Source organism: Rhinolophus sinicus, chromosome 3 (assembly GCF_057876585.1).
Source record: "Rhinolophus sinicus isolate RSI-liver-muscle chromosome 3, RSI-T2T, whole genome shotgun sequence".
Lineage (NCBI taxonomy): Eukaryota > Metazoa > Chordata > Mammalia > Chiroptera > Rhinolophidae > Rhinolophus > Rhinolophus sinicus.
In genome coordinates, this window is record NC_142503.1 from 119459601 (window position 1) to 119485344 (window position 25744).

At 37.7% G+C, this 25744-nt stretch overlaps 1 protein-coding gene across 16 annotated transcripts in view; it reads right to left on the reverse strand.

Annotated features, from left to right (window-relative positions):
- NPAS3 (neuronal PAS domain protein 3) overlaps positions 1-25744 on the reverse strand; it is an 850141-nt gene that overhangs the window by 105595 nt on the left and 718802 nt on the right. For all 16 annotated transcript variants that reach the window (XM_074328134.2, XM_019754550.3, XM_019754551.3 and 13 more), the window contains one exon: positions 16578-16752. In XM_074328134.2, the coding sequence (XP_074184235.1) occupies positions 16578-16752 (175 nt within the window). The remainder of the gene's footprint in view (positions 1-16577; positions 16753-25744) is intronic.

A 25744-nucleotide genomic window follows, 5' to 3' on the forward strand; every position in this document is an offset into this window, starting at 1 on the left:
ATGGCAGGCTTGAATCTTTGCTTTAATCATCAGCTTGAGTTTTAGGTCATTTTAAAAGTATAAAAAGGGATTGTGTGGCAATCAATTCCTTTTATTTGTTCTTTCTTTTGTCTTTGTCACTTATGTAAAAATAGAAAACAAATTATAGCTACCTTATAGCTCTCACAAGTCAGAATAATTTAGTTTCAATAGACTTGGTGATACTGTTTAAACCTTGAAAGTTAATAAACATGGATTTGTAGAATTAAAAATATTGAACTATTGGAGTGCTACCAACTCACAAAATTAAAGTTTTATAACCCAAAGTCGAAGACTGTATTCTACAGTTTAAATATTTCATATCTGACATTTTCCAACTTGACAATGTGAAGTCTGATTTTGATTTTTCAATCCAATATGAGTTTGGGAGTTTAATTCAAAATCAAGATAAAACCATTTCTGAGCCTACCTTCTCTTTCTGTTGTTCCCTTCTTTCTGTGCAGTGTATTTTTGCCCACCCCCACCCCCACTTGGGAAACAAACTTTTCTAGCTAATGGTGTTGTACATATATTGGACAATGCTCCGACTAGGAATTAACCAGTATCCATGTATTGCTAATGAGTAAAAACCTAGAAAATTAGAGTCTCTAATGTGGTTAGTGTATGACCAGATTTACCTATAAATGACATTCAAAGAAAATGCTTTTTTTAATTTTTTAAATATTATGAATTACTACAGAAGCTCTCCAGAGGTGACTGTTAAGCAGACATAGGAATTGAAAAGTTGGGTCATGTGGTTCTGTGAGGTCTTCCCTGAAGAACCTCAAGGGACAGGCAGTGACTTTTCATGCCCTAGAGGTACTTCTGTTAGTTGGTGGACAGATGAAGTCACGTGGTGGTAGGGTTGGTTTCTTGCTACTCAAACTTGGCAGCCAGACCCCCAATTTTTTTCTTTGCAAAGCCTTTGGAATCTATTAGAGACATTACGCACATCACAAAGAGACTTCTACGTGGAGAAATAAATGGTCTGAAAAGGCCATCAGGGTTTACATAGAACTTAAGGGGATTTCTCACTTAGGTGGTATTACTCTTTGAGAGTATCTGGTGAAAGTATTGTTTTTTGCTGTAAGGAAATTGGATAAATCAATATAAATCAATACAGCTTAAGGTTCCAGTCGGATATGTGGACGGAAATGATGATCTCCACATAAATATTGGTGCCATTTTGTAACGGCCTTAGATGCGACCAAGGGACATTCATATTTATTAGCTGTGTATAAAATAGAGGGCGGGCTTACCTCTGAGGACACTGAGAAATAAGTTACAACAGATCTCTGACATTCTAACTGCTCTCTCCCTTCTTACCTCCTTCCTTAGAATACAGATGGGAAGAGCCTTCTAACTATTCAATCTTACCAGGAGAGTAACTACTAAACTCGAATTCTTTCCTAAGTTCCTTTCACCAAATTTAAAACTTTTGGGGGGACTTGTGGTTGTTTAATTAAGACTGACAGAACACAAACTCCCATTCAGCGAGAATCTCCTTAGATCCATTTTGTTGTCAAACTCACTTTCTGAGTCAATGAAAAGACTAACACATATCATTTCTTAGATAATGTTTTAATATCCTGCATTGAGTAAAACTTTTTTTTAAATCAAGTCACAATGGTAGGGAACTCCACGAGGGGCTCCGGGGTTGCAGATGGCTGCATTACTCTAAATGTTCAAGCTTGACTGACCCATTTCATCAGCACTGTCAGAGCCTTGCACTGATACATGTTGACAACATTTAATCTTAAAAAATTGAAAGAAATGAATTAATATGCAAATTTCATCAGCTTTGTAATAAAAATGTCCTTGAAAAAAAACACTGAACATGACCCCTGAGGAATTGTGTGAATTATCCCAGCTCAATTCTTTAAGTTAGTCAGAGGTACGCGGGTCCGCAAGGAAATCAGTGCAGATTTGACTTGGAAATAATTATGATGAAGAACAAAACACAAGCAGGTTGAATAAATGTAACAACTTGGGAAAAAGTCTTAGTCCTGTTTGTTATTCACTTTGAATTAACAGGATTAGGTTGGGTTTTTGAAAATAAAGGAACATCACTGTGTAATTTCAACACCTAAGTAATGTGAAAACAATATTTTCTTAACTATCAATTTTAGTGCACATTAAAAATCACATTTGACAAAATCAGATATTTTTGGAGGGAGATAATAGAGTGTAGCTTTTGGGCAAAAGAGAGGGTTATATAGGAGTTCTGAATTGATCATTTTGAACTCCTATATAATCCTCTTGTGGCCAACCAACTTGCAATACAAGTAAGACTGACTGATTTTTGCTGATACTGAAGTGACTAGTTATTTCATTGAAATTACTAAATTGATGGGATCATGTAAACATAGTCTCTAGACGTGAGTCTGATTTATAATTATCTGCACACGGGCAAGTGGAAGTGCAATGCTGAATTACAAACTTAGTCCAGAAAATCAGTCATCTAGGTGGGCAATGCAACTGTAGCTATCTGCTTGTAGTCTGGACCCCACTATAGGAAGCAATAATGGGGCTGGCCATAACGATGGAATATTTCTATGTAAAAGTTCAAGTTTTTTAATGTCCCTAAAAAAGATGTGAATGTTAACAAAGGAGCCTCAATGATTAAACAAAACAATACCAAGCCAAAAAAATTGGTATCAATAACAGCTTATCAGAGGTCACCCTGAATGAATGAATGAATGAATGAATGAATGGTTTGAGGATAGATGCAATTTTCTTTTCCCAAGTAAATTCTCATTAATTTAAATAGATGTATAAATATCAAGAGAAGACATGTGGTTTTCAGGTCAACCCTTTGTATCTTTGTGCCAGAGGGTAGAACTGTTTTCTCCATCACTTTGAACCCATCCAAGCTCTGGAGTCTGAAAGGATTTGCCACTGCCTCAGCCTTTATTCTTGGCACTGCTGATTTTGCCAAGGTGAAGTCTTCACAAATGAAATTCAAGCTCTTTTTAAGATATCCATATGATTTCACTGATATGTAGTATATAAAACTGAAAATAACAAAAGAACAAGACAAACAAATGAAGAAACAAAAACTCATAGACACAGACAATAGTTTAGTGGTTACCAGAGCGTAAGGGGGGATGGGAGTGGTGGATGAGGGTAAAGGAGATCAAATATCTGGTGATGGAAAGACAACTGACTCTGGGTGGTGAACACACAATATGATTTATAGATGATGTACTATAGAACTGTACACCTGTAATCTATGTAACTTTACTAACCATTGTCACCCCAGTAAACTTTAATTAAAAAAATAAAAGATATCCGTGTATCTTCAACGCTGGTTTTAAAAAATAAAAATCACACCAAAAAGTGACAGTCTCACATAAAGACCCCAAATAAGGGTTGGTAACGATCTGCAAAACTCTAGCTAGTCTTTTAGAGGCTCCAAAGCCTTATAACATTCCTGATTTCATATATCCTTAGAAGACTGGGGCACTACGATATAGACTTTGCCCAACCAAATTAATCTCCTCTGTAAGCCTTTGTAGTTCTCTACAAAAGGCTTTTAAGTTTCTCCTTTTCTTTTCTTAATCTACCATCAGTAAAATCCCACTTTTATAGTGCCCTTTGCACCTGCTTGCATAAAATGAATAACCCAACAGTTTAATTATGCACTGTTCTATGGATTGGGAAGAGATATAAAGTTGCCGATAGAAAAAAAGACTAAACCCCTTTTTTTGGTATCCAAAATTAATATATGTCAAGCTCAGGGTAAATCTTAATCTTTTCAAAACATTTTTCTAAAATAGATGTCCTTTTATCATCTGGCACATCAAGACTCGTTGGAGGGAGGGAATGGAAAAAAAAGGCATTTGGTTAACATGCTGCAGAACAGCACTCTCTTTTCCACCTCACTTCAGGCTGTTCTGGAAAGATCTGAACAGTTGTATAATAATGAAAAATGGGCAATACTTGTGGGGCATTGCCTGTGCTCACACACCTCCGCCCACGCATTCATCATTCTGCAGGTATTGTCAGTGAAAGTTTAATTGCATAAACACTCTGTAACTGTCCTGTCATATTTCTTGTCAGTCTGGATTCCCTCTCCGGGCTCACTATCTCACAAAACTATAATTGAATTGCTACCAAATCACAAGAGTCCCCCCACCCCAAATAAAATCTTTATGAATAGAATTTGTTTCCTATCAGCAGATTTGACAAATTGTGCCAGAGGAAGGGCCCTGGTGATAATTTTTGAGTTTATTCTCAATCTAGCTATTTGCTGAATGCTCTTATCTATTTTTTTAAAAAAATTTAATGCCCCAGTGGGGGCTGGAGGAAGCATCCAACAACCCTAAGGGGGCTCTGTGGTAATAATTCTGCAGGACCCAAGGAAGCCAGTGGAAAAACGGGGAGATTATCTTCGCCCTACTACGAAACAGTACCATTGGTAAATGAGAGACATACGGATTAATTTGGAATTAAACTGGGAATCTGTCAAAGCTAAGATTTCACCAAACTATATGAATTCTTAGTTATGAGGTATTAAGTGCCCAATTTAGTGAAGTGTTTATTCCATTAAACTTTCACTTCGTTTCTCCTTGCACCAAACCTTCCAGTGATCATTACTCATGTATAAGCTCTGAGCAGCCAGATTCTTTGACAGATTTTTAGGACCACAAACAAATGCAAATTAATCAAAGGCATGACATGCAATTTACTAAATATGTGATCATGAAATTTTAATGCATTTACAACATGGTGAAAGTATTAATAGTTTTTAAAAACAAATAAAACGCAATGTATCTGACGTGGAATGAGGATTATCTTTTGTTCTGTCTTTGTTTCATTTTACACGCTTGTAAACCATATCACCACCCCCTAGTTTCACAATATGAACTCTCAGCAAAGGCCAGAATACCAGCCACTCTCTTGTAAAATTATCTTGCTGTTATGGGCATGAAATAATGGGTCCTGGCGAATAACTCTTAAGTAGGACTGGCTTCACCCTGATTGACAACTGTCCGATTGTTTATGTTTTTTAAATGTGCTTATCAAAACCATGTAGGATTGATGGGTGTTTTTAGATGAAGTTATATTTTTGCAACAGACTTAATTTAGGACTAAGGTTAAGGCTTAGGATAAATGAGTGCATTAGATGATTAAAGAACATTTGTCTTGTGGGACGTTTAAGTCATTTATTTATGACACTTAAAAACAAGCTAGGAAAGAAAGCACCATGGGTTTAACGAATCAGTTTTATACAAATGTTAAACTAAAACTAATGACTTTATTAATGGAACTCCAAGATATGCTAGTTTACTAAATATCCAGAGGCAGAATCAAATGTGCCATGGAGGAAATATGATGAAAAAATATTGGAATTTTTTCAATCACTCAATGCTATATATATATATATATATATATATATATATATATATATATATGTATATATCTTACCCACGTGTACCTTTGTCCCCAATATTTTTTTTAATTGCAGTTGCTCCTTTATTTGAGGACCTAGATCTTCTGCCTTTCTTTAAAATGCTCTCTCTTATTTTAAATAGTAGAACAAAGATTTTCTGATAGTAGAGGGATTTGGACTGTTGTGTTGCACTGTGCTGGGTGTGATAAAATACCTTGTCAGGGGCGACTAGATGGCTCAGGGGATTGGTAATGGGATATATAGAGCTTTTCACCATAGGGCATTGGCTTGAATTTTGTCCAGGTTGGCAGTGACTACAAGTCATTAACATCTCATGACTGCTTGGTGGCCTATGTGAAATGAGTTTCTTAATTTATTTTTTTAAGTCCGTATATAGTACCTATGGCCAGGGCCTCTGGGCATCGCTCTTGCTTTTACAGAAGCATCCCACCAAATTTACCAACACTTGCTCTGTTTATTAAAGAGATGGCTGGACCCAGGGGGGTAGACGTCATTCTTTATGATGTCACAGTTTTACCATTGTTCTTACTGGTGTTTTTATTCGAAGAGGACAAGTGAGAGGCATTGCCCAGGAGACTGACATTTTTATATCAAAGGCACATGATAGTTTAATAAACCATAAAGAGGAACAGCTTTGAACCGTATGGGAATTTACGTCTTAATATTTCACGATCAATAGCATATGTAATTTTGTAATTTTCAAAATTTTCCAGATTTTATTACCAATTGACAAAAAAGTGAGAGTGGACAGATGGCATCATCAATCCTAATTATGTGAAAGCTTGAGACTTGCATAATTTCTAGAGTATTAACCATTAGCTCCTGGCTAAAGACTGGCCACAGGGTACATTGCTACCTTTTCCTATTTTACTTCCAAATCATCACTTCTTCCTTTCACAAGGCCTCTTAATAACTCTTCTCAAGGTCCACTCTCTCTCTTCTGGATCAAAGAAATGGCCTCTTGAATGGTTTCCTTTGCTTCCAGACTGCTTTATTCAACATCTGGCACATTCTTGCAAAAATAAAGGATCAGGTATTAAGTCCAGTGAACATAAATTGCCTGCATATAGGAATTAGCATAATGTCAGGAGGATTATTCTAACAGATCGGAGTAGAAAGTTGGAGAGTGCCCCCAGCTGGTGGGTTTCGGTAGGGGTTAGAAAGCTGTTTTAGATGGATACTGAGAACCATCTTGGGGAAATGTTAAAGAATAGAAATTTGGGAGCCAGGCTGCTTGGGTTCAAATCCTAGGCTAATACCTGTATGATTTTTCCAAGTTTTAAAAACATTGTTCTTTTTTTTTAGTTCCTTCATCTGTAAAATGGGAAAAATAATGGTACCTTCTTCATAGTATTTTGTGCATATAATGGGCTTAGCAGAGTGTCTGACACTTGGGGACCATTCAATGAATGTTAGTAGGTATGTGTAAGGGATTCGGGAGTCCATAGGTAGTTGTATAATATGACCCTCAGTGGGAGGACCTTTCCAAATTCAAAATTTTATTAGTGATAAATAATATTTTTATTGGGTCACTGCTCTGTTTAATGAGTTCTACTGAGAACTCATCACACCGATCTCAGATGCTTTTCCCTGGCACTCCGGCTCCGTCAAGATCTGGCTCCATCCTGGTTAAGCGTGCACCTTTGCCTCGGCGAGGAGGACAGGGCTCCTTCCAGCATCCTCATTCCCACTGTGCGACTTGTGATAGGTCTCTGGATGGTCGTCTCTACTTCTTTGCTCTTTGGTTGGTTTTCATGCAGGCATACAAGTTATCCCTTCGCATCCAAGCTACCCATGATCATTGAGCCTCTCTGATTTCGTACACTCTTTGCCATTTTATGCCTCAATTGAGGACAGCGGGACTCTGGTTCTTATTTCTCTGGTTGTTGATTGTGTGTAACCTTCTACTGATGGTCAGTTTTCTAAAGGCAGACGTCACAGCTTCTACCTCTTGTGTTCTCTGTAAGAACCCAGCAAAGTGCTCAAAACAAAACAGACCCTAGGGCCACAGCCTACTCTGTGTGGGGTTAGCTTTTTGCCATCTCTAATTTTGATTTATGGTCATTTTGAAAAAGAAATTATTAAAATATGCCTATTCTTGTAACTGGAACATATAGGTAACACATAATACAAGCTACATATTAATATCATTAATGTTATGCCTGAAATAGAAAAAGCTGGAAGAGTCAGTTCATATTTCCAAAGCTAGCATTTCCTGAATTTCAGTTAGTTGAAATCAGCCCAATATAAGTGAAAGGGAGGCAGTTTGGGGGCACCTCCCATTCAGAACAGTCCTACAGAGTCAGAAAGATGAGTAGTCAGAGGAACTCATATTCCTGTGAACCCATCAAGCAGCAGGCAGTTTTTAGGCTAATAAAGCCAACAAACAAACTCAAAAAACCCCTTGACAATGGGCATCAAAGTCCCTGACAGTTGTGGTCCATGTATATCTGGGCACGTCAAGACAACTGGCTCCCCAAAAAACAATGTTCCTAGGCTGTTAATTTCAGGGTTGAAGTTTCAGACCTGAGACAGTTCTGCCAAGACTGCTCATGGCAGTGGCCTGTGACACAATCTACCCGACTCACACACCACAGTGCGCTGATTGTCATTAGCCCACTTCTGTGTATTGATGATCTGTCTCCCTCGCATGACGGTCAGCTTCTGGAAGGCAGGGAGCTTCCTCCCGGTTTCCTTAGTACATCATACAATGTCTGACATAGGCCAGACATATTCTCAATGGATATTGAATAGTCTAGACAGTCTCTATTAACAGGTAGACCTGGATTGTGAATAAGAATTCATTTTGGTTAATCACAACTAGAGAAAAGACCCAATTTCTTTCCTCTTTCAAGCAGTATTGTCAACTAACAGAAGTGAGGTGATGTTTCCCACGGGTCCTAAGAAATCATGATTGTGCTTCATGAGCAGATGCCCAACCTCCCGATGGACTCCACTGTTCTTGCTCTTTTTCCATCTCATCCCTACTTTGAGAGCCTGGTTCTGCAAGGGAGAGCCTGGAGAAACTGTACAGAGCCTGGCCCAGCACTAGCCAAGGCAGAGCAGAGACCAAATACACAGAGACAATGGTGGCTGTGCTTCTGGCTGAGGAGGCATGCAGCTAATGGGGACCAAAAGACTCAGGTCCGCATTTTGCCTATAATTGATTCAGATGCTACTGTTTACTGTTGTATAAGGAGTTTCAATGTAGGGATGAAATCAGAAGAATGATTAGAGAATTTTAGTCCTAAGTAAGAGACTGTATTAAAACATAAAGATGCTTTCGCCCAATGAAATATGTACATAATGGGTTAGTTAGATTTCTCTCTGGACTTCAGAAGCCCTTTGGAGAAACTTCCTCTGGTTCGATACCTGTCAGGGTCCTATCTCTTTTCTCTGTCGCGCTCTTAGACCTCCTACCTAATCCAGCCCTAACAGTGTACCCTTTACTCTAACCTTGGCTGCTAAACTAAACTGTGTGGTTTGGGGCAAGCCATTTAAAAATTTCCATCACTTTCCCCCCATCTGTAAAATAAGGAAAACATGCTGACCTGCCTCAGAGGGACAGGGTATGGATTAACTCCTACAATTAGTGGTTTCGGTGCTCTGCATAGAACACGCAGGATTTGAATACCAACCATTATCACAGGGGCCTGAGTATGCTTTGCTTTTAAAGTTATACTCAGGAATAACGGCTTGGTAAAGAGCTGACAACTGGAAGCTGCAAACTTTACACAGAAGCAATATTTCCAGTATTTTCCCCAAGCAATCATGAGTAAATTGCTCACTAGGGGTGGAAACGGTTTCCAGCCAGTTCTGCCTCTTCTGATCTGTGCACCCTGCAAAGCTCAGTCAATGCCAAGTGACTGATCCTTCGTAAGTCTGCTGTTTAGTGTAGAGGAAGAATTCAGAATAGTATAATTTGCACAGGGATGAAATTTCTGTGCAGTGGTATGTATTAAAAGCAAATAACTTGTGCTTTGTTCAAGGCAAGAGTTATAGAAACTATAATTTTTAATTATCCAATGACAAAGACAGCCACATTTTTTTTTTAAATGGGGAAGAATGAGTCATCCATTAACAATTTGCCTTGGGTTTCATTTTAGAAACCTGAAAATGCACCCCTTATCACCATAGGTAAAGGAAAGTCAAAATTATGACCTAGAAAGCTATATAACAAAACTATTAAAAATAATGGGTTTAAAAAATTGATTTTCTAAATCTTCAATAGAAGATTTAGGAAAAAAAGGCTACATATAAACTGAGTGAGCCTATTGTGTATTCTGGTAAGAGACCTGTGCTTCCATTATTGGACAAACCATTGGTACCCTGTAAATACCATGATATAAATTTATACGAAAATGCACTCTTTTGAGTTGCAACCACTGTGATCTAAATTTTGGGAAGGAAAGTTAGTTTCAGAATGGCATGCAGCACTAGGCTGAGATCCAACATCTTCACCGGGAACAAAAGGGAGGCTGCTCTTCTGTAGCTATGTGAGTCACCAACACAGATTTCCTTGGGTCAGGGTGTTAAGCCCCAAAGGATGCCTTATGCTGCCTTCTGGGAGCTGTGCATTCTGGGAGCTGGCCTAGAAGGGCGGAGCTCAGGTACTAAGCCAGCAGAGCCTGGTGGGAAAAAGAGATGTTACCTTACTTTTCTTTAGCTCCCTCAGGCAAGATCCTAGAAGTACAAGACAGCTTTGCCAATATTCTCGTTGTATACAAAAGTGTGAGCATAGACACAAAAAGGTGCTAAGTGTGCCTCAGCCTTACGTACCAGAAGAGAGCATCGGGAAATATTTATTCCCTTCTGTGGCAGTTCCAGGTGATCTTGTTTAGCTTAGCTGGGGATAAAGGTGACATTTAAGAATAGCCTACTTTTTGCATGAAAAATAAAATGGTGCTGATAGCTTTTTTGGGGGAAAAGAAGTATTCTGAGTTTTGCAAAGCAGTTCCTATATTAGTACTGGCTTAGTTTTGGAATATATGTATCATCTTCATTCAGGAGTGGCAAAAATATTTTATTTGATTTCAAAAATAACAGTAATATAGCTAAGGAATATAAATAATTTTGCATGTATAATATTTGGATCAAAGCTGAGTTTGTGCCTAATTGATGATTTCTTTGGGTTATGAAAAGATTCATTTTTGTTAGGTGGCTTTCTGACTGTTAGATTTGACACACCCATGTGCATATGGGTATTAACAGGCGGCAGGCCAGCTTGGGGTAAATGTCTGGATCATTGCTACAGCTACAGTAGAGAGGCATTTCTGATTCAATCCATCAGAGATATCCATGGTACATTATCTGATGAATTTATCTTTGCTTATATTGTATAAATATGGAAAGGAATTCAATGTGTGTCTACAGTTTGATAAACATTCAACATAAATTACACATTTTAATTTCATTTATTTGTTGGGGACTATGAAAAGTGGGAATTTCATTGCATACAAACTGCCATTCAGATTGAAGAATTAGCAGTTTCCTGAAAAGGTACATTAATTGTAAGAATAAAATTCATTTCTGTCTCAAGTGAGTCACTATGGTTTGTATTGGGTTTTAAAAAGGCAAAAGTAGAGGGCAGCTCATTCTTGCGACTATACAGTTTGTATTTTATACTTCCAGGGCATTCCAACATTGTCATCGAGAATAAATCAAGTGCTAAAAAACCTCCGATCCTTTGACAACTTGAATGTCGTAGTTACCACACTATTTATATTTAAAAGAACTTGGCCTGATCTTTTAGCATTAGCATGCAGAACAGTCTCCATGATATTATTTTACCATATAATGACTCCAAAAAAATCTCACAGAGATGAATGGTGATAACATAATTCCAGAAAGTTGCCACTCTATATGTAGAAATATATTGGCAATAAAAACCAGTCACTGTGTGCCTTTCCCCAGTAGGGGATCTCTCACTTTTCTTTGATTTTTAAAGGCTTCAGATCAATAACTGGAGTGACATTATTAACAGCTCCCTCAACACCTTGGCCAGCACTAATATTAAATCCATTACACCTTCTGTTTGACATTTGCGGTACAGCAGAAAGTGCTGTAGATACAGTCACATTGTCTGGGGAGTGGGGTTGGATGTGGGGTTAGTAAGATGGTTTCTCTCGCCTGACTTCCCAATTCAGTTCATTGATAGGAAACTTGAACCAATATTAAAAAAAAAATAAAAAAAATCAAAGAACACTAACCTACCCAACAACCCTATATTAGATGGTAAATAATCTATCCGTAAAAGTACATCTCATATCAAAGCAGTTTTTGAAACAAAATATTGATGTGATCCTCAGATAAACTTTTATGTTCTTTATTGTTACTCCTAAACATTTGTTACTCTAATTATATCACTTGTGAAAACTGTCGAATGATTTCAGAAGAATTGAGTTCCTGTAGAATCAGGAGCTGATCAAATTTATCACAGAACAGAGGCGTATGTAGAAACTGCAGATTATTTCCACTCTGGAAAATATTCACCTGCTTCAATTTTGCTTGCCTTTAAAATATCCAGGACATGGAGTAGGTGTAATAGCATAAAGATCATACTATGGCAATGATTATCTTCACCTCCCCATAACAGGCTAGACTTGCCTGAAACTTGAGACAAAAACACCTCTATTGTAGACCACAAATGGTTAACCATGCTGCTGTAGTTATTCTTCACCAAAAGTACTGTCTCATACATTTTGCTAAATTGTCTAAATCCTGGTGCAGTATTGATTTCTCCCTCTAGGAGCTCGCACCCATTCAATATGCTGCAAGGACCTCTTGTGCTGGCTGAATTCCCTCTAAAGCAGGACTCAGGAACGTTACTGCTGATAGTGGTCCTACAGCTGGGAGCTGAGTGTTAGCTAGTGGGAAACAAACCACTGGAGACAGAAAGGAAATTTTATGTTAAAGTGAGAAACATGACAGGGAAAGTTGCCTGTGAGGTTAAGTGGAAAAGCAGGCTACCAGAAGCACATAACTTATGATCTTATTTTAGCCAAACCAACCAACCGACCGACCGACCAACCAACCAACCAACCAACCAACCAACCAAAAATCCCTACTACAAATCTATATAAGTGTTTAGGAACAGAAACAAAACCTAGAAAAATTGATATATAGTATATACACATGAATAGAGGTTATTTTAGGGTAGTGGGAAGTTGGTTGGTTTTTATTCTTTGTTTTCTGTATTCTCTGAACTTTTTTACAATGAGCATGAATTAATTTTATAATTAGAGAAAAATCAACCTGTTTTAGTGAGGAGGAGGAGGGAGTAAAACAAGTTTACAACCTAACCTAAGGAATATTACTCTGCTTTCAAAATAGGGAGATTTTAAAAGTTCCTCCAGGATTTCTTGGAGGAGTTGCTTTTCTGTTTAATAAGCATTTTAAAAAATGCGGCACTGAAATGTATTAAAAGAAGAGGATAGCACTCATAATTATAAGATTACAGAATCATTAAAAGTAATGAAAAAGATACACGTATATTTACAAAAATAAAATGAACCATCGGGATGTCATGTTCCGGAGGTTCTGTGCTTCTCATGTCACAGGAGCCGGCAGGACAGCACTGAGCCATATCTTCAAAAATGTTTGGGTCAACCCCTAACTGGGCACCCTAGAACTTTATAACTTTTTAAACAAGGCCACCCGTTTATTTTTCTCATACCTGCCATAAGACTTCTTTAAAACAAATACCATGTTACTAAACTATTAATAAATGTATATACATGTAAAATATTTGTTTGAGATTGCGGTCAACAGATTGTTTTTTCCCCTCACTTTCTTGAAACTGGCTCAAGACAAGACACTCACAAGGCTGGCAGTTCAAAGAAATAGAATTCCTATTACGGCACAATATCACTGCCTTTTAGGCTAGTTTAGTCACTTATTTCCTTTTATCATAATGCCAAATGTTATTTAGATTTCAGTCATTTAGTAATGCTACACTGAACACATCAGGGCTGCTGAAAAATTTCATACCTACTTGTCCCTTCATTTTCATAATCACCACATATTGATATCCCTTTCTAACCAAATTACACGACTATTTAAAAAAGAATCTGTGTTTTACCAGAGTTTAAAAGATTATGATGCAATGAACAATCGTCTTCAAAAATGTCCTTTTGTGCTATTAAGAATTAGGAACTCTTGTTAAAATTCTTTCAGCTCTTAAGAAACATAAGCAGCTTTGGGATATAGTGCTTGCCACGAACTTTCAACGTAATTCCCTTGGAGCAAAGCTTTAGTTAAAGGTAGCACCTACACTGCTTTTCAGAATTTGAGCAGTCAATCCTTTTTGAGCCACAGATGGAAAATAACCCCACACCACAGACTTTTAAAGCAAGATAAGTTTCACATTCTCTAATGGTGAGAGAGACTCTCCATCAAAGAAGAGAAACCCTTTTTATAGGGCTCTTGCTTAGGAGCCCAAGCTGTTAAGAAATGCAGAAAGCAGGTTTCCATTTTACTAGCTAGGATGATGGCACAAGGAAGGCTGGGAAGGCAGGGGGAAAAAACTCCAGCAAATTTTCAATCACACTTCAATGTTAAACGACAGAGTAACTTTAAAGGAGATGTGTTGTTCTAAAATCCAGAATGAAAGGATTTCCAGCGAGGGCTGCGTATTTACAGTGCACCTAGAGTTGTTTTATGCATACTGGTGCTTCATAGAAGGCGTGGGGTTTATCAGAGTTCTTATACTCAATCCCAAACCAGTTTAATGTGTGACTCTTAGGCAATCCTAGCAGAACTGGTTTACAGGCTGTGGATTTCTTCGTTTCCTGATCAAAGTCTCTTCCAAGAGACAAGTTACCCTAAAGGTGTTTGCGGAGACATCAAGCTCAGTATGAATCAACAGTGTGAACTGGCTGCTAAGAGGACCTAATTCAACCCTTGGCTGCATTAACAGAAGCACAGTAGCTTAAACTGAGGAAGGTGACAGTTCCACTGCTTTGTACTAGTCAGAATACATCTAGAGGGCTGCACTCAGTTCTCAGAACCATAGTTTTCTAGGGTCACCAACCAACTGAAACACAGCCAGATGAGGGAGGCTGGGGTGGTAAAACATGCCATTGAATAATGGTTGTGGAATTAGGGTTGTTTGACCTGGAAAGGCGAAGGAAGGGAGGATTTGGTGTATCTGACTTCATATATTTGAGAGGCTATGATGGGGAAGAAGGAGTAAAGATGTAATGTGGTCCCAGAGGGCAGACTTGGGATCAGAGGGGAGAAGTTGCAGCCAAGTCGATTTTGGCTCCATGTTAGGAATAAGTTCCTATTCGAGCTACTCACCAATGGAGTAGGAAGCCTTGTATGTTCATTAGCTTCCTGTCAGGAGCAAGTGCCAGCAGAGACTGCAAGGCTATCTGTTGGTTTTGCTTTGAAGAGCTGGCTGTATAGATTGGGGATTGGATTAAAGGACTGTTGAAGACCCTTCTTGAGAGTTTGTGATTCAGTCCACTTGCCGAAAGCCTTAGTTCATATGAAGGTTTAGAAACTTGAATTCTTACACACTGAGTGTTTAAGAGCCATGAGCAACCCAGGTTCCCCCATCCAACTCCAGAATGAAAAGACTAGAAAACTATTTTCATGTTCTGCTTCTCAAATATGCCCAGATACGAACATTCTAATGACTGAAAAAGCTCTCATTGATATATCTATTCAGTGAAGTCAGTCAGCTATGGTATTAGCATATATGAACCCCCCTCCTCCAACAAAATTTTCATTTTTATAGTAAAGGGTAGTCTTCAATACTCTCTTTCCTCATGCATGGGGCTTACTGGAGAAGGGTACTCACCAACGCTAGAGAGTTAACTGCAGCTTGCCCTACAAGCTGCAGTTAACTTAAATGACAAAACATGGATTGATTCTAGATGGAGTCCTTCCAAAAGAGGCAAATGTGTTTTTTCCCTTCTGTGTGAGCAAACACACTGTGATTATTTCTAAGCAGATCAAATTAACGTATTTTCTTAGAAGTATGTAGAGTTATTTTAATAAGTTCTTCCACTTTTTCTATGAAATGCTTTTGTGCTGTGAATCTGTTTTAAAACAACATATCACGCATCTTGAGAGTACAAAAATAATTTCCTAAGTAAGCAAATAAAACTTTGCACTTCAAATCAGGCCTTGATTCATTAAAAATCTTAAACTTCTCATGAGAAAAATTAACATTTAAACCACTGCTGCTTGGCCAAGCACTCCACCACACAAGAATATGAAATATCTCCTCTAAAAAAGTACAAAAAGGACAAAACCACAAATGTGGAACTTCAATTAATTTAAAGCCCCAATCAGCAAAGAATAAATCCTTCGCAGATCTAATTACCAGCGCTCTCGGAAGACCCAGGCCGACCAGCCAATCTTCCCCGTGTTTGAACAGCTTGATGAACTAGGGGACTGATGGATATCAAGTCATTTTGTTTAATTTATAAATGGATTTTCCCCTAATACTTAAATTATCATCAGTACAACACAATGAAAATGGGAACATTCTGAATGCAAAGTCTATAAGAGTCCTGGAAAGAATCCCAATGAGGAATGTCACCTCTGTTCATTCCTCTATACAATTGATCTAATTAAATACTGAGGGTGGAAAGGCAGTTTAAAATGTAGCCATTTCTGTTTTCTTTTTAGCCTTAATTTATCTGTTCACATCTTTCAAGTACCTTCTGATGCAAAAAAAAAAAAAAATAATAATAATAATAATAATAAGGAACCGAGATTTCTGCAAGTCCCTACTATTTTTAATTTAGCACAAGCTAATATTCAAAGCGCCCCTGCCATAGATTTTGCTGAATAATAAATAAATGCATTACATTTAGCCATGGTAACAATAAAAGGCAGAGGGCTTCCCGAATCTGAACCTTTTCCTCCAGTAACTTGACAGAGAAACTAAAGGAACTAGTGCTTCCTCTATGTATTGTTCTATAGAAATTAGATCTCTGGATTACACTTATTAAAATGTCTCCTTATTTTCAAATACCTTCCTTATTTAATTACTGCATGAGACAGAAAGCTGCGTGGAATTGTTAAATACCATTAGACCTATTTATAGTCTCTTCACACTGGCAACTTGAGTGCAATCGTTGGCAAAGGTCCTGCCCACCAACCCACACGTTGGGACTGCAATTCCCACCTGGCTCAGGGGTCTCCGACTGGGAGGAGGAAGATGCTGAGCTGGCTCCATCCTCAGTGGTGCCCTGTGAGAGGAGACCCCGCCCAGGCGGGAGCTTCATGCCCAGCTGCTCTGCCATCTCCACGTGGTCCCCGGGGTGGACATAGTCAAAGACGCTGCTGCCTGTCAGCTCCACCTAGAGGGGGGAAGAGAAAGAATGGGAAAGAACTGTGTCACAGGCTTTTCCATTTTCAAATTCTGCACCACCGTGATTTGGATTCTGAGCAGAAAAGGAAATATATACGCAGCCCCCAGAAGCACTCCTTGCTCTAAGTCGTTCTCCTCAAATGCTTAAGGATTCTTGAAATGGAAAGAAAAATCTGTTTCATGTGTTTATTTAGCAGTTGTTTAGGCCAGTGTTTTCTCATACACTGTTGTTTGCATAAAGCAAAACCATTCCGTGATATGTGGATGAGTCTGCCTTGAGTTCAGCTGTTTAATCCACGCATCACACATCATCAAGGCTTGTATGTTCCGTGTCAACAGGATGATTGACTGAATCCTACAGTTTTCTCATTGATAAATTTGGGCTTTGTATCGAAATAACCAGAGATAAGAGATGAACATTTTCTTTGAAGTACACAGATTTCCAAGATGCACATTTATACGTATCAGCTTCTTTTTATGTAAATTTAAATGGGAGAAGTGCTGCTTACAAATATATGCAAAGGCCTAATGTTTTCATTAAATATTACTCATTAGCTCTGTAATCATATGGAGAATTTTCCATGCAAAAGAGGTCAGCTGGGGTCTGAAGCAGCCATTTTTTTTTTCTGCTAGTATCAGCTTGTTTTGCCTTCAATCTAATAAAATTCATGGTACAAATCTCCTTGAGGGCTTTAAAAAATGTTTTATTTTGTATACTCTTTGTTTTAGGCTGACTCTCAAGGCAGAGAATGAATATGAAATATCAGAAGAGGGCCAGCCTGAAATGGAGGCACTGCTCATTTTAATGCTGTCAGACATGGCCCCTGTCTGGTCCTGTGCTATAGGAGGGCAGAAGTGGCTGGTCAGGATTGGCCTTACTTCTGTACTCTTCTGATGCTATAACTCTTACCTCCTTCCAAGAATAGCAATAATGCTCCTAAAATAGTGTCCTTGGGTTATAGGTACCATGACAGGGAGAGATGTGTCAGCCACAGAACAAGAAAAAGCTCTCTGCTGGGTCACTAATGGGTTTCCCAGTCCTCTAGAATTTAATGGTCTCAAGCCAGCTATGATGTACCACAGAAACTGCCAGAAGTTCAGATGATCACAAGTTTCTTGGTGGATATTTACCTAAAACCCCTTCCTACCTCATTTGTCTTTCCTGTGTAATTGGCAGCATCGCTCCAAATTCTACCTGAATGCCTGCACTCTTTTTCCTGCCAAGAAGGGAGGCGGGTGGTGGGCGAACTGTCACAGAGAACATAATACCCAGAGCAGTAATTATCCCCAGGACTCCAAGTCCCAGTAAAATGATCATATCTACTCCCACCACCATTTGATTAAAATCTTAACAGGCTACACATCTTCAACATCTATCAATTAACAAAGGTATAGCCAGAAAAATGGGAGGCTAAATTCAGTTTGGCTAATAGCTATTCCTGAAAAAGGCTCGCATAACTTTTACCGAAAATGAGGTACTTTCTCTCTGTTATTAAATTACACTCTCCTACTGTATTACCCGACTACTGACTCTATCATTTTACAATAACTATTTTCTCCATTTGATATTGTTACAGAGCGGAAATCAGAATTCATAAGTGATCAGTTCCTACCCTCTGGGAGGGAGGGATTACATGGAAATAATCCCTTTAATGTGTGCCTTGCCTCTAAGCATTTCACACAGCAGTAAATGGGTAAGCTGACTTTGAGCAATTAAGAAATTAAATGAAACTAATAAAGTGTGTGTTTTAATATTTCTTGATGGTTATTTTGTTTGGGGATTACTGAATATGAGGAAGTCACTTTCATTCTGCATGGAGTCTAAGTGCAGCACTTCAATAAATATTTCTGTCACTTTTCTCAAACTCCGAGTCTTTCTTTAATACTGAAATGTGCCTTTTGGCACAGACCACCGATTGTGATAAGATGACAACACAGGTAGGAGATACAACAGACTTTTAGGGGTGCTGGTTATTGAATATTCATGTAAGCCAATCTTATGGAGAGGAAGAGTAGGTCACTGTCTCCATAGCCTAATTTGCTGGGATGTACAGCCATTTCTTTTCCATAAAATAATGTCCCTAGTGTAGCACATTGAAAGTCAGACTCAGTCACAGTGTCCATGGCACAGTGAAGACCTTATCCTCCAGTGACCTCATGGGATCTTGCACCAAGATACCCCAAAGTCTAATACTGGCTGGCAAGGTTGACACTGAGAATTTGACCCTATCATACTCATCATGCATGTATTGTAGTCAAGGTCACATGTAGAAGAAAGCAAAAATACCTGGAGTCACAAACCAACTTGGAGATTCCTCCTTGCTGTGTGACATTGGATAACTCATTTAACCTCTCTGGGCTTCAGTTTCCTATTCTGAAAGGGGGCAGTATTGCTGCTTTGAAGGATTCTGGGGGGCATCACTCACATTGTAGTCTACGTGGATGGCACCCTCTGGAGTACCACTCCACGGGAATGGTGCAAGGCAGTGGCCTGACAGCTGGGATGAAAACAAAAGTTGAGCTATCTGCCTCACAGCCTAATTTTGAATTCAATGAAACCATGCATAAGAAATCACTTTGTGAGAAATAAGCAGTGCAAACTGTCTGCTGTTGCCACTGCTATTTGGTGGATGAGAATGGATGACTCACAGACATGTATATTCCTGTGTAACTCAGGTGAGGAGTTCTTAGGGTTTGTGTGGTCACTTTGAGACATTGCTTTAATCAGCGGGGGGGGGGGGGGACAGCAGAGGTGATGCATGCTTAGAGCTTCAACTACAGCAATAACAATATTAGCAGATGCCTACCATCATGTATAAGTACTTTGCATACTTTCCTTTAAATCTTCAAAACAACCTTTTGAACTGGCATGATCATCCCAATTTTACATCATCATCTTCATCACATCTCATATTCATCTATCACTTGCACCATTTTTCATGCTATTTTCACTTCACTTAGTTCAATTTTAGAGCTAGCAAAGACCTTCAAAGACATCCATTAATACCCCTTACTTAACAAGTGAAAACTTTTTGGTTTTGAGAAGTTGCAAGGCTTGTTCAAGTTTATCCTGCATTTAGAAGCAGGGCTGTAAGCCCATGGCTAACTCTCAGTTCACTACCTTCCTCACTAAACCCTCATCTGATGTTCCACAAATGACACACCTGAAGGGCAGACTGGGCAGGAAACCAGAGCCCTGCTAAAGTGACTCCTGCTCCATGGGGTCATTCCCTGCACAACACCTCATCTACCATAGTCACAACCAGTCAGATTGAGGGTCAATCCTACCCACTGACATGTCAACAGCAATCAAGGCTCAACTAAAATAAGAGGGTGCACACACCCACACAAAGGACACCCATGGAAAACCTGGCTCAGGTGACCAGGAAGACTGTGTCACCATGCCCCCAAAGGACACTTGCCACATAAGGTCATTCTGCCAAGACTAAGAGGTATAACATATCTAACTAATGCATAAAAACATTTTGTTGACAGGGAGTCAACAAAAATGAGGAGACAGAAAAACATGTCCCAAATGAAAGAACAGGACAAAACTTCAGAAAAAAACTAAACGTAATGGAGACAATCAGATACAGAGTTCAAAACACTGGTTCTAAATATGTTCAATAAACTTAGGGGAATAATAGATGAACTCAGTGAGAACTTCAACAAACAGATAGAAACCATAAAAAAGAACCAGTTAGAAGTAAAGAATACAATAACTTAAATGAAGAATACATTAAATGGAATCAACAGCAGATTAGATGAAGCAGAGGTCCAAATCAATGATTTGGAAGACAAAGTATCATAAAACACCCAATTGGAACAGCAAAAATAATTTTAAAAAATGAGAACAGTTTAAGATACCTCTGGGACAACATCAAGTATAATGACATTTGCATCATAGGGGTACCAAAAGGAGAAGAGAGAGAGAGAACAAAAACCTATTTGAAGAAATAATGACAGAAAACTTCCCTAACCTGGAAAAGGAAATAGACATACAAGTCCAGAATACACAGAGTCCCAAACAAGAAGAACCCAAAGAGGCCCACACCAAGACACATCATAATTAAAATGCCAAAGGTTAAAGACAAACAGAGAATCTTAAAAGCAGCAAGAGGAAAGCAATTTTTTACCTACAAGGGAGCTCTCATAAATCTCATAAAACTGTCAGCTGATTTCTCAACAGAAACTTTGCAGGCCTGAGGGATTAGCATGAACTATCAAAGTGATGAAAAGCAAGGCCCTACAATCAAGATTACTCTACCCAGCAAAGCTACCAATTAGAATCAAAAGACAGATAAAGAGCTTCCCAGACAAGAAAAATCTAAAGGAGTTCATCACCACCAAACCATATTACAAGACATGCTATAGGGAGGAAGAGGAGGAGGAGGAGGAGGAAGAGGAGGAGGCGGAGGAGGAGGAGGAGGAGGAGGAGGAGGAGAAGAAGAAGAAGAAGAAGAAGAAGAAGAAGAAGAAGAAAATATAAAAAAATATGAATAATAAAATGGCAACAGCTACATACCTATCAATAATTACTTTAAATGTGAATGGATTAAATGCTCCAATCAAAAAACATAGGGTGTCTGAATGGATAAGGAAACAAGACCCATACATACACTGCCTACAAGAACCCCACTTCAGATCGAAACACATACGGAGACTGAAATTAAAGGGACAGAAAAAGGTATTTTGTGCAAATGCAAACAAACAAACAAAAAAACCTGGTATAGCAATACTTATATCAGACAAAATAGACTTTAAACAAAGGCTGTAATAAGAGATAAAAAGGGGCATATCATAACAATACAGGGATCAATCCAATATAAGGATATAACTCTTGTAAACATTTACACACACAACACAGGAGATCCTAAATATATAAAACAAATATTGACAGACATGAAGGGAGAGATCGACACTAATATAGTCATAGTAGGGGATTTTAACACCCCATTGACACCAATAGATAGATCATCCAGATAGAACATCAACAAGGAAAGAGTGGCCTTAAATGACACATTAGAGTAGATGGATTTAATTGATATTTTTTGAGCATTTCACTTCAAAGCAGCAGAATGTACATTCTTTTCAAGCTCAGATGAAACATTTTCCAGGATAGACCAGATGTTACGCCACAAAACAAGCTTCAATAAATTTAAGTAGACAGAAATCGTATCAAGCATCTTCTCTGATCACAATGATGTGAAACTAGATATCAATTACAAGAAGAAAATGAAAAAACACACAAACATATGGAGGCTAAATAACATGCTACTAAACAATGAATGGGTTAAACAACGAGATTAAGGAAGAAATCAAAAGATACCTAGAGACAAATGTAATTGAAAACAAAATGACTCAAAATCTATGGGACACAGCCAAAGCAGTTCTAAGGGGGAAATTTATAGCATCACGGGCCTACCTCAAGAAACAAGAAAAATCTCAAATAAACAAACTAAACTTACACCTATAGGAATTAGAAAAAGGAGAATAAACAAAGCTTAAATGAGTGGTAGGAAGAAAATAATAAAGATCAGAGTGGAAATAAATGAACTAGAGTCTAAAAAAACATAAAAGATCAATGAAACCCAAACCTGGTTCTTTCAAAAGATAAACAGAATTGGTAAACCTTCAACCAGACTCATCAAGAAGAAAAGAGAGAGGACCTAATAAGTAAAATAAAAAATTAAAAAGGAGAAGTGACAACTGATTCAACAGAAATACAAAGAATTAATATAAAAAAACTACAATTACATGCCAACAAATTGGACAACCTAGAAGAAATGGATACAATCCTAGAAAGATACAATTTTCCAAGACTGAATCAAGAAGAAACAGAAAATATGAACAGACCAATAACTACTAAAAAAATCAAATCAGTAATAAAAAAACTCCCTACAAAAGTGCTGTACAAGATGGGTTCACAAGTGAATTTTACCAAACATTCAAAGAATTAAAACCTATCCTCAGAGTAGTCCAAAAAATTGAAGAGGAGGGAAAGCTCCCAAGCTTATTTTCAAGGCTAGCATTACCCTGATTCCAAAACCAGGCAAAGACATTACAGCAAAAGAAAATTATAGGCCAATATTCCTGATCAACATAGACGCAAAAATCCACAACATAATATTAGCAAACTGAATACAACAATACATTAAAAAGATCTCACACCATGACCAAGTGGGATTTATTCCTGGGATGCAACATTGGTTCGATACCTGCAAATCAAATCATGTAATATACCACATAAACAAAATGAAGGATAAAAGTCATATGACCATATTGATGAAGAAAAAGCATTTGATATTTTTTGAGTATTTTACTCCAAAGCAGCAGAATATACATTCTTTTCAAGCACAGATGGAACATTTTCTAGGAACCACGTTACACCACAAAACAAGTCTCAATAAATTAAAGAGATGGAAATTATATCAAGCAACAAAATCCAACCTCCATTTATGATAAAAATTTTCAGCAAAGTGGGGATAGAGGGAACATACCTCAACATAATAAAGGCCATACATGACAAACCCACAGCTAATATAATACTCAATGGTGAAATGTGGAAAGCTTTTTCTTTAGGATAAGGAACAAGACAGGATGCTCACTTTAACCACTTTTATCCTAAAGAGTTATCCAAAAATCTATTAGTGAATTCAGTAAAGTAGCAGGATACAAAATTAATATTCAGAATTCAGTTGCATTTTTGTACACCAATAATGAATTATCAGGAAAAGAAATTAAGAAAACAATCCTATTTATAATTGCATCAAAAAGAATGAAATACTTAGGAATAAATTTAACCAAGGAGGTAAAAGACCTGTACTTGGAAAACTGTAAGACATTGAAGAAGATACAAGCAAATGGAAGCATATACTGTGCTCATGGATGGGAAGAATTAACATAATTAAAATGCCCATATTGTTAAAAGCAATCTACATATTCAATGTAATCTCTATCAAAATACCGATGACATTTTTCACAGAACTAGAAGAATTAATCCTAAAATTGATAGGGAACTGCAAAAAACCCTGAATAGCCAAAGCAATATTGAGAAAGAACAAAGTTGGAAGTATCACTCTACCTGATATCAAAGTATATTACGAGGCTACAGTAGTTAAAACAGCATGGTACAGGCATAGAAAGCGACACATGGATCAATGGAACAGAACAGAGAGCCCAGAAATAAACCCACACCTATGTGGTCATTTAAACTATGACAAAGGAGGCAAGAATATATAACGGGGTAAAGACAGTCTATTCAGTAAATGGTGTTGGGAAAACTGGACAGATACATGCAAAAAAAGAAAATAAACTAGACCACTTTCTTACACCATTTACAAGAATAAACTCAAAGTGGATTAAAGATTTAAATGTAAGACCGAAACCATAAAACTCCTACTAGAAGAAAACGCAAGTAGTAAACTCTCTGACATTGCTCTTAGTAATATTTTTTCTGATATGTGTCCTTGGGCAAGGGAAGCAAAAGAAAAAAATAAACAAATAGGACTACATCAAAATAAAAAAGTTTTCACAGAGAGGGAAACCATCAATAGAACAAAAAGACAACCTACTGAATGGGGAAGTATTTGCCAGTGAAATATCTGACAAGGGGTTAATATCTAGGAAACAAACAAATAAAACAGAAACAAACATATAGATACAAAGAACAAATTGATGGTTGCCAGTTGGGAGGGGGGTTGGGAGACCAGGTAAAAAAGGTGAAGGGATTAAGAAGTACAAATTGGCAGTTGCAAAATAATCATGGGGATGTAAAGTACAGTATAGAGAACGTAGTCAGTAATATTGTAATAACTGTATGGTGTCAGGTGGGTACTAGATTTATTGGGGTGATCACTTCGTAAGTTATACAAATGTCTAATCACTATGTTGTACACCTGAAATTAATGAAATGCTCTATGTCAACTGTAATTGAAAAAAAACAAAACAGAAAAGGACAGAGGAGCTCAGAGGTCCCTGCTCGGCCTGTTTACCTGCAAATGTGCTACTCGAGAGGTGGTAGGTTAAGGCAAGCTGACTTTGAACCAAATATTGGCCTTTTCTAATATTCAGGTTCTTCCTTCTCTTATGAAGATTGACTAGGTAAGACACTTAGAACTAGCCTGCCACTAAATTTTGTGTCTCAGAATAGATTGCAGAAACTAAGACGGGGGATTTTTTACTCCATGAGCAGACATTACTTCATGTCAGCTTGAAATAGGAAAACTAAAGAATGCCAATATTCATAGAGTTATAATTAGGTGCCCTCAAATCCCCAGTTATCAACTTTTCCAAAACTTTTGCCCACTGAAAACTAGGACTAGGGTCTTGTACATAGTAGGTCTATCATAAATGTTTACTGAACTCATAAAAAATGGATACTTAGGCCTGAAATAAATCTGCTTTATCTGTGCTTGATTTGGAAAAGTTTACATTTGTTCTTTTATATCATTTATGGCATTATTATTAAAGCATTATTTACTCTGTAAAATGAGTTATAATATAGCAAAAATAATGTATTCATTCCCAATAAGTATTTGCCATGGGCATTGAGAACTATACCTTCTATAGAAGCCAACTGAGTTTAACTGAGGATAGGACTGTATAAATGTGAGGAAACAGCAGGTTTTAAGGAACTCTAAGAGAATATGGACATCTTTTATAGCCATTTCCCAATTTATGATAGAACTGTGGTTAGTTGGTTAGTTTGCTAGTTCATTATCTGAGTTTTCACATATTTTCATAAAAAGAATTATTTCTAAACCATCCCTTCAAATCACCAACAGTAGAAATTAAGAGAAATGTCATTTTATATTGATTATTTGCCCCATCTTCAATCCCTAATTATAATCTACTTGATGGAAAGGTATAGCTTTCCCCCCTCCACTAATATTGTTCTTTTAATTAGTACAAATTGCATTATAAGGCAAATGTGAGAACCTCTTTGTGTTATAGTAAACTCAATCACTTTATATGGTGGT